Consider the following 8691-nt stretch of genomic DNA (forward strand, 5'->3'; position numbering starts at 1 on the left):
TGCTGAATCCTCTTTCATTGAGATCACTGTCTGACTTGAGCAAAGACCTCTCGCAGCCATGGTGAATCCTCATAGAGCCGAGGGTCACCCAGATACTCTGAGGTCCTCTTGTAGAGGTAGTAGTACAACACAGAAGCTGTGAACAGAAAACATGAGGAGGTTATAACGCACAAAACACAGAAAATACACTTCTCAATTTAAAGGAGAAATGATGACCTTTCTTTGTGTCTTTAATATGTTTTCTGGCTAATGTACTGTATAATTACTGTAATAGAGGACATGGTACGCTTTGAATAAGCAATAAGTTTCACTATAAACCAATCCAGCAAATGAAAAATCAATTATCAGTATTCACATAATTAGACATCTCTGTTAAATCCCTAATGGCCAGCTTAGTTGCTCGGCTGTTAAAGTGGAGAATTTAATTACGACAAATCATACATTTCTTTACATTATTGCCAACTTTTTCATCCTTGCATGCAACAACATCAGTAACTCTCATGATATTGTAATTAATAACTTGCAACGACCTAAAATTGGCTTGAGTCTGGTGGTACTAATTCAGTACCACAAAGTGGTAATACAGTGTAGAGCTATGATATTCATTTTCATGAATGGACAATGATCACTTCACATTTAAGGGAAAAATGGACAAAAATATGACACAGTACATTTTTCTTGAGTGATAATTCTTCGTTTGCATAATTTATTGGTCATTTTCACATGAGTAGCGTCAATGTTATTTCTTTCTTTACGTTAATTGAGAAATAACATGTGGTTGTACATGGATGTCTTTGCCAGCAGTGACAATTATAGGATAATCAAAGTACCACGAAGCCAACTGGAGTTTATCGTGTCTTTAGGTAGGAGTTTCAGACTGAAAGAGCCTTTTGAACTGCTGATGCAACACTGAGTCACACACTGAGGAAAAGTCTGGGTGGGTTTTGAACAGTCGACAAAACAAAGACACAAATGAAACATGGCGACAGTACGTTCTCATACAGTACTTAATAAGGGATTCCCTGCAGAGAACGACTATGCATAAAATCCTTTTAATCCACTTATGAGCTGATATGCACATGAAAATCACGTATGTGGTGATGTGAGATCACTGCCTGTAGTCTGTTGGTTGAGAAAACGTACAAAAAACTCAGACAGGCGTAAGTTTTCTGTCAGTGACCTTTGTGAGAGGATTAAAACAAGTGTGATAATCACACCGAATTGCTGCATAAATCTGTTTAAATCACAGAAAATATCTGAGATGTGGATTCAGAGCTCTGGAACCTCAGCTCAGCAAACTCAACTATAGCAAGGAAAATGAAGAAGGGAGAGGAGAGTAATTTCCTACAGTGTATTCAGCTCAGTATTACCTTTATTGCTTCTCATTTGATGTAAGACAGCATGTGAATAGAAGTAAAATCTGAATATACAGACACACACTTCCCCTTTTTTTATAAGGCTAATACAGTTTTTGTAAGACAACAGATTATGTTTGTCCTTAATAAAGCTCTCTAGATACAACTGTAATTGAATATGTTGGCTTTTGCGGTCAGATAAGATTTTTTTTTAAGTCAGAATAAATGCATTTGATTGACATTAGAAAGAAAGTTTGTATGTTATCTTACCAGTTCTTTGGAACACAAACAGCACCTGAAGGCCATCTGTCCAAATATATCTTTTGGTATTCAGCCAGCGCAGATTCTGGAAAGATTATAAAGAAAACATCAATGGTCAATTTGCTTTTGATTAAATGATATAAAGATGAAAAAGACGATGCTTTATGTACTATGTCCAATTTACTCATTAAAACTAGACTGATGGGAAAATTGAACAAGATGTAGTGTTTGAAGGTCTGAGACATACATATTTCTGTCTAAGCAAGATATGGGAAATTCAAAATGTTTGGCAGCTTGCAGATCTTCCATGTGTCTTTGTTGTTTTATTAGTCACATTTAAACCATATAAATATTCTCAAATTCGTGGGATTATACCTCCTTAAAGGCAACAATGCCCTTTCAGCAGTTCATAAATACAGCAAAATACATTTCTAAAAATGTGCTGCTTATTTTGATGCTTATGCAAAAGAAAAAAGTGACATAACCATTTGTGTATTTACGTACCATAAGCCAGGAGTGGAGTATGATACTGAAGGTCAGATAGAGAGCAGAGAGCATTAGCAGAGCTCTAAATCGCTCCAACAATATGGCGACCAGGCCAACCTGGAACACGATGGTGTTAAACAGCATCAACAGAATGATGATCAGGTTGAACAGGATGGAAATATCCTGGATGCTGCCAGAAAAAGACAAGAAAAGAGAAAGGAAATGTGAGCGCAGCAGAGAGACGGAGGACAGAGACAGGAAGATTACATGTGCAGCTTACTGTGTGAGGATAGTGTTGTTTCATTTCATCCCAAATGACTCAATGCAGACAACTAAAGCATACTAATTTTAGCTCCAAATGGTTTTCCCGTTGTGCCAAAGACAATGTTTGGTTGCAGAATTATTGAGAAACTCTTGCTTACATGAAAAGTACCAGCTGGACGGCTGGCTCATCCCTCAGCAGCTCACTGAAGGAGTTGACAAACAGATCGAAGGAGAGCAGGCTGAGCTGAATTAGTAACACCAGGGAGTAGTTGCCGGTTTGGAGCGTCTCCGGCCCGAAGGCGGGGCGCCCGGGCGGATTGTGGTTCCACGATGGATCCAAGGCTGCAGTGCGTTTGCACACACGCTACATAGAAACATGAATCCCCACACAATAGTTCTGACTGTTTGGAGGGCTCACTGAGGCCTTCAGCTGGTTCCTGTGTCCACTTTGATCGTTCAGATGCAGACTGAGTTTGATGGCCACAACATCAGGGCTCCATTTTCTGTTTTTAAAACTTAGTCCCGTTTATTTGGAAAAAAACAAAGTCCTTTCAGAATGGGAAACAGATTCAGGTTGCAGGATGAGATGTCTGGAAATTAGTGAGGGCAACATGTCCAGACCATTGCGTTTTACAGCTTCAACATTAACAGATGTGACAGTTTATGGTATTTGGCAAACTGTAACAGCAAAGGTTTTATTGAATCTTCATATTAAAACTGGTGAGACATCAGCATCCGAAGTGAATCCAACAGAGATTCTGTGGAATAATACAGATGAGACACATTAGTGTACTGGTGGAACCCATCATGCTGTAAAATGTATTTACTTTATAATGAAAACATTATTCTGTTGTAGATTGACAATTTAAGATACAGCAGCGTTTCTTCAGTTCAGTTTCTTATTATATTAAGATATTTATGTTCCATTACTAGATAACAAATTATTCAGTTTTCACAGTAAACTTTTCTTGTAATAACATATCAGTATATCCTGTGATGTGGTATCTTATTGAAACAAACTTTTCTCATCACATTATAATTTGGTATGTTTTTATAACAAGAAGTTTCTATATGTTGTCCAGTCAGTACCTAAAGAGAAGACACTGTGTCCTACTCTGGCTAGAAAAAGTGAAAATTGCTGTTTTTTGATATAATAGTGTTATAATAAGAAACAGCTTTTATGCAGCAGTTCAGTCTTTGTGTTATGTTGTTATAACAAGAAACAGTTTTTTTGTCATGGTGGCAACAATACGCTGCAGTATGACAACCCTGAAAGTTAAAACTGTTAAAATACCAAACTTTATCAGAAATGATTGAAGCCATTTATCTACAGAGAGTTGGACCTCAGCTATGACTCAACCTTTTTGACCTTAATAACATGTCAGACCTTCAGAGAAAACTGCTTTTAGCTTTTAGCTGCAAAAAGATGAAGTGTAACTCACTGACAAAGTATCCTTTCTGATAAATCACAAATAAGAGTTTCTAGCAGCAACTTGTACAACAGTGACTGAAGTATGAGTAACCTGGATTGCTCAAACTCACAATGGACTGGACTGGACGTGGACTGACATGTTGATGATTGAATTCATTTTACACAGTGTGAATACAAACTGTACGAGGCTCTACGTGCTAACTGATCTGAACTGATCTGGTTCACAGTTACAAAGTTGGTTCCCTGAAATAGCAACGCAACAACTGGACAGTTTTCATATTGTCATTTTATTGGCACAGAACAGTTCTGGTAAAAGTTGTTGATAGTGGGTCCCTTTGATTATCCAGAGTAAAATCTGTAACACTGATTTTTGGAAGCAGATTTGTTATTTTTTCCAAAATAGGTGATATATACATTACTTTTTTAGTTCAATTCATAAAATGGTGATTTAATCTCATAATTCATAAACAGTTGATTTTGTCAAGTAATTCATACCATGAGTTTTAATTAGCTCTAAATACGTTTTAATTATATAATTTGAGTATTTAAGGTGCATAATTCATATGTTTGTTTTAATCACGTAAATAATAAATGATCTATTTAGTCATGCAATTTGTAAGTGAGTGTTTTAGTCTCCTAATTGATACATTTGTGGTTTTGTTGCACAAGTCATACATTTGTGTTTTAATCACATGATTGATACATTGATGATATAATCACGTAATTCATAAGTGAGTGTTTTAGTCGTGTAAATCATAGATTAGTATTTTGGTGGCATAATTCATAAATGAGAGCAGTGTTTGCACAGAGAAAGACAATTTACAAAGCTAGATGTTACTAGAGGTAAGTGAGAGAATATGTTGTTTGTCTTTGAGTAAACAAACCTTAAAGTACAACAAACCTCTATCTCCTAAATCAATAGTACTGTAATTTTTGCAAATATCCACATATAGCTTACCAAACTCCGTTGTTAGATAATAAGGCCCATCAATGACTAATAACTTCAAATCAAACTACAGCTAATCAAGGAACATTTGAACATTACATAACTGTTTACTCTTTAAGCAGCAAAGCAATACATCACCTCCAGGGTCCTGGTCTCTCTTCCAGAAAACAAAAAGAAAGACAAACATCCATTCAAGTTATATCTCATCCATTAAAATGAAAACAGGCCTTCCATTTATCGCATACTGAGAGTAAACAGGTCCTCCTTTCACTACAGTCGCAGCCACTGGGAGTATTAGTTAAGTAGCTACTGTAAATCTTTGCCTTGGCTCATCTGCCATCCTGTGAGTCAGGATCACTATCCAACAGGCTCCTTCACACTGACATCAAGTGGATCCTCTTATGACCCCTAACGCAAAGACGTATTTATAGCTTGGCACGGCCATGGCAGGTGTGAGGAAGATTAGGACTGCTTGAGCGTCAACCTGAAGACTGAATGCCTACTTGTTCTTGAGAGCTGTCCCACTGAGATTCTGGGTTAGTTGTTCTACGGGCTCTTTAGCAAAAGCTGGATGATTAGTGTATATAAACAAAGAGGGAGAAACAGGCAAATATGTCGACGTGGCTCAGTGTGTTCCAGTGACATACAAAGAGCTATCTATTCCTGCTCTCATCATTTAATGAAGAATTTAATTTAAAAAAAATAGCAGTTTTTATTATATTTAGCTCTAATTTGATAAGAATGAAGGCCATTGTAGTTGTTATTGAGCTACCACCTTATAGTTCTTAGCACAGTCCCACTTAATCTTCTTAAGAGACAGCTTATTGCTTTACACAGAAATGATATACCCTCCCTTTAACTATTTCTTACTATCAGCAATTAGAGTAAAAGCTGCCACTGAAACACACAACTAACCTGTACAAATGAGGGTGAATTTCAGAGGCTTGAAGTAGGGTGTATATGTCCAAAAGACAAGCGTGTTCAAATGTGGCCACAAACAACAGTGTGCAGCACAGATTGACAGCTTGTGTCTGCTCCAGTTAACCGGTTTCATCCCCTTACCTCGCTAATAGACAGTCACGTACTACACCCTAATGTCAACACACTGGAGCTACAAACAAAATGTAGTGCTGGGGCTGGGGGGAAAAAAAAGAAAAAAGTTTTATTGTAAAATATGTGTTTGTTTGTTTTGTGTTTTTTTTTTTTTGGATTGCTGTGTTCAGTAAAGTCTAATGATTTTCCCTCTGCTGGACTGACATTTATTACAAAAGACGATGGGTTAAGGCTGCTACCTATAAATATTGATAATGGGTTATAAATGGATGCCGTCCAAACTTATTCAGCCACATTTCCATTCAAGATTACGGTGATGCTTCTTAGAAAGATATCTGGAGTCAAGCCAGAGGAAAACCACTGCCATCTACTGGTAAGTGTACAGCACTACACAAATCATTGCTATACTAATAATCTGTACAGGAGAGAGGGTCTATTCACGGTACATGCACTATATGTTTAGTGTAGGCTATTACTTAGCTGTATATTAATATGTTAAGTTTTGGGATATGAACTGTTTAAATGCAATATGAAGTGGAAGAGACCCTCTTAATTGCATATGAGCAGCTCTACATGACATGCTCCATGAGTTTATGACATATTTCTCCAACTAGACAGTCATATGTAGGTGGTGTTTAGCTCAGTTGGTAGAGCACCCGCCCCATGTGTTGAGGCTACAGTCCTCGCTGCTATCACTGTCTATCCTGCATATCATTCTCCCCTCTCTGCCTCCAGTTTCCTGGCTCTCTCTACTAATCTATACAATAAAGGCAAAACCCAAAAAAATATACTTAAAAAAAAAAGAACTGGGAAATAGATGATAAGAATTGTGAGTCAGACGATCACCGACAGTTCAGTCACATTATCTAAACCACTTTACTTGGAAAACGTGTCATTCCCCCCTCTCTGCCTTCAGTTTCCTGTCTCTCTCTCTACTCGTCTGTCCATTAAAGGCAAAAAGCCCCCAAAAAAATATATTTCAAAAAAAAAAGAAAGTCATATGTACTTGGGTAGTTTTGTTCACTGAGACGTTTCACCATTACATTTCTAAAGAGATATTCCACATTATTTCCCACCACATGTTGCAGAATCAAATTTTGCAATACAAATACAATAGCTGTGCCTTATAGAGAGACTGTACCCTATAAATATCCTTCCTTTTGTCACTTAAGTACATTTAACTCCTACTCTACATACTTTCACTTAAGTACATTTCTGAATGTTACTTTAAGTATATTTTAAAATGTGGGACTTCTTGACTAGATTAATATATATTCATCCATTCATTTTCCATACCGTTTATCCTACAGAGGGTTACGGGGGGGGGGGCTAAAGGATTAGAGTATTTATTCCATTTAAACTTTATATTTTTATAATTAAATGCCTGCATGTAAAATTTGAAGCTACATAAACTTTACTTAGTGATACATGTTAATTGTATATCAGTGACGACAACTGTAGATTATGTTTTAATTTGTGTTAAACAGATTAAGGACCAGAGCACAGTGTTCTGATTGTCCCATAGGAACCTTCTGCCTGGCTCTACAAACATTATCTCATTAAACTTTTTAGGAGAACACTATATTTCAAGACCAATATTAAATGGTGACAGGGAGGTTGCAGGCAAAGGAGATAAGAATGATGAAGTAGGCCTATAAAACTCCAGAGAACTGATTTCCCAATGCCCACTGGGTTCTCTAATTTCCCATATCGCTGTGGCCTATTATCTACAATACAGAAATAATAGTAAATCATAACAGTTTTTCTTTATAGCTCATTGTTGAGTCCTCTGTCCTACTGCAGCTTCCTCAGAGAATCACTAAGTATTAACCTTCTTGACCAGGATAAGCAACAGTATCTCTGTCTTTTTAATCGGACATTTATTTCATCTTAAACTGAATAGAAACTACTTCAAATGAAACTTCAGGGCTGAAACAATTGAATGATTAGATGATTGTCCAAAAAGTGGCAACTATTTTGATAGAATAGAATAATAATAATAATAAAATAGATCATTGCAGAAATGCCAAAATGTCACCGTCTAATGTGAATATTTGATGCTTTTCTTCATCATATATGGAAATAAACTGAATATTTTGTGTGTGTTTTTTAGGGTTAACATGGATTTTAGGAATTGATGAGAGGATTAATCAAGAAAATATTTTATTATCAGTAACAAAACAATATTGCAATCTTTCATTAGTTTCCAAGGATTAAATATAACATGTAAATACGGTTGGCAATGCTTATGATGGAGGTCAAAAAAAAAACTATAGCTATTGATCAGCTCAATATCTGTGGATCAATATCAGTTAAATGTAAATTAATACATAATATACGGGTTAATTATGTTTTTTGTGTGCATGTGGCTTTGTCAAATTTAAAAGAGTTAAAATTTGAAAATAAACGTATGAATAACTTGCACACATTCTTTTTTTGTGGATGAAATTTCTGCTTTTAATCCATTTTGAAAGAATATACTAGAAGATTATGGCAAACATGTCTAAGTGTGACCATAAAAACTTTGTACCAAATGATTAAACGTTAACACTTTAAAAACACTACATTCTCACTAAAACACCATATCAACTATAGTTTGGCATCATCTTACATTCTAACTTATTCTTATTAAATAAGGGTAATGGAATACAATTGTTTTGTTTTTAAATGGGGTAATTATTCGTACAAACTTAAATACACTGTAGGTGGATAAAATATGTAATATTTATCATTCTTTTGTGGTTACACCATTTGACATTTTCAGGAGCCAACCCTTATTTGTCACTGACCCATACATAGATCCCACTAAAAAATAGATTTAATTTACTTGTTTTTAACTTCATTTCTCCCTGTAAATCACTATCAATCAATATTTGTGAATTTGCTAAATAATG

The 8691-nt window shown here is 35.9% G+C and overlaps 1 protein-coding gene across 1 annotated transcript; it reads right to left on the reverse strand.

The window, feature by feature from the left end:
* Positions 1-23: 23 nt before the first annotated feature.
* LOC128361650 (transmembrane protein 138-like) lies at positions 24-3937 on the reverse strand. Its single transcript, XM_053322209.1, has 6 exons — positions 3909-3937; positions 2785-2869; positions 2525-2730; positions 2121-2292; positions 1626-1701; positions 24-136 (listed from the first exon to the last, which is right to left on the reverse strand). Exons 1-6 carry the CDS (start codon positions 3935-3937, stop codon positions 24-26), a joined length of 681 nt encoding a protein of 226 aa, XP_053178184.1.
* Between the last annotated feature and the right edge of the window lie 4754 nt (positions 3938-8691).

Source organism: Scomber japonicus, chromosome 1 (assembly GCF_027409825.1).
Source record: "Scomber japonicus isolate fScoJap1 chromosome 1, fScoJap1.pri, whole genome shotgun sequence".
NCBI lineage: Eukaryota > Metazoa > Chordata > Actinopteri > Scombriformes > Scombridae > Scomber > Scomber japonicus.

Coding starts and splice junctions, on each gene's coding strand:
- LOC128361650 (XM_053322209.1), bottom strand. CDS start 3,937: ATGTCAGTCCACGTCCAGTCCAGTCCATT. Junction 2,870..3,908: donor CACGTCCAGTCCAGTCCATT/GTGAGTTTGAGC, acceptor TTTTAAAAACAG/AAAATGGAGCCCTGATGTTG. Junction 2,293..2,524: donor GTCCAGCTGGTACTTTTCAT/GTAAGCAAGAGT, acceptor TTTTTCTGGCAG/CATCCAGGATATTTCCATCC.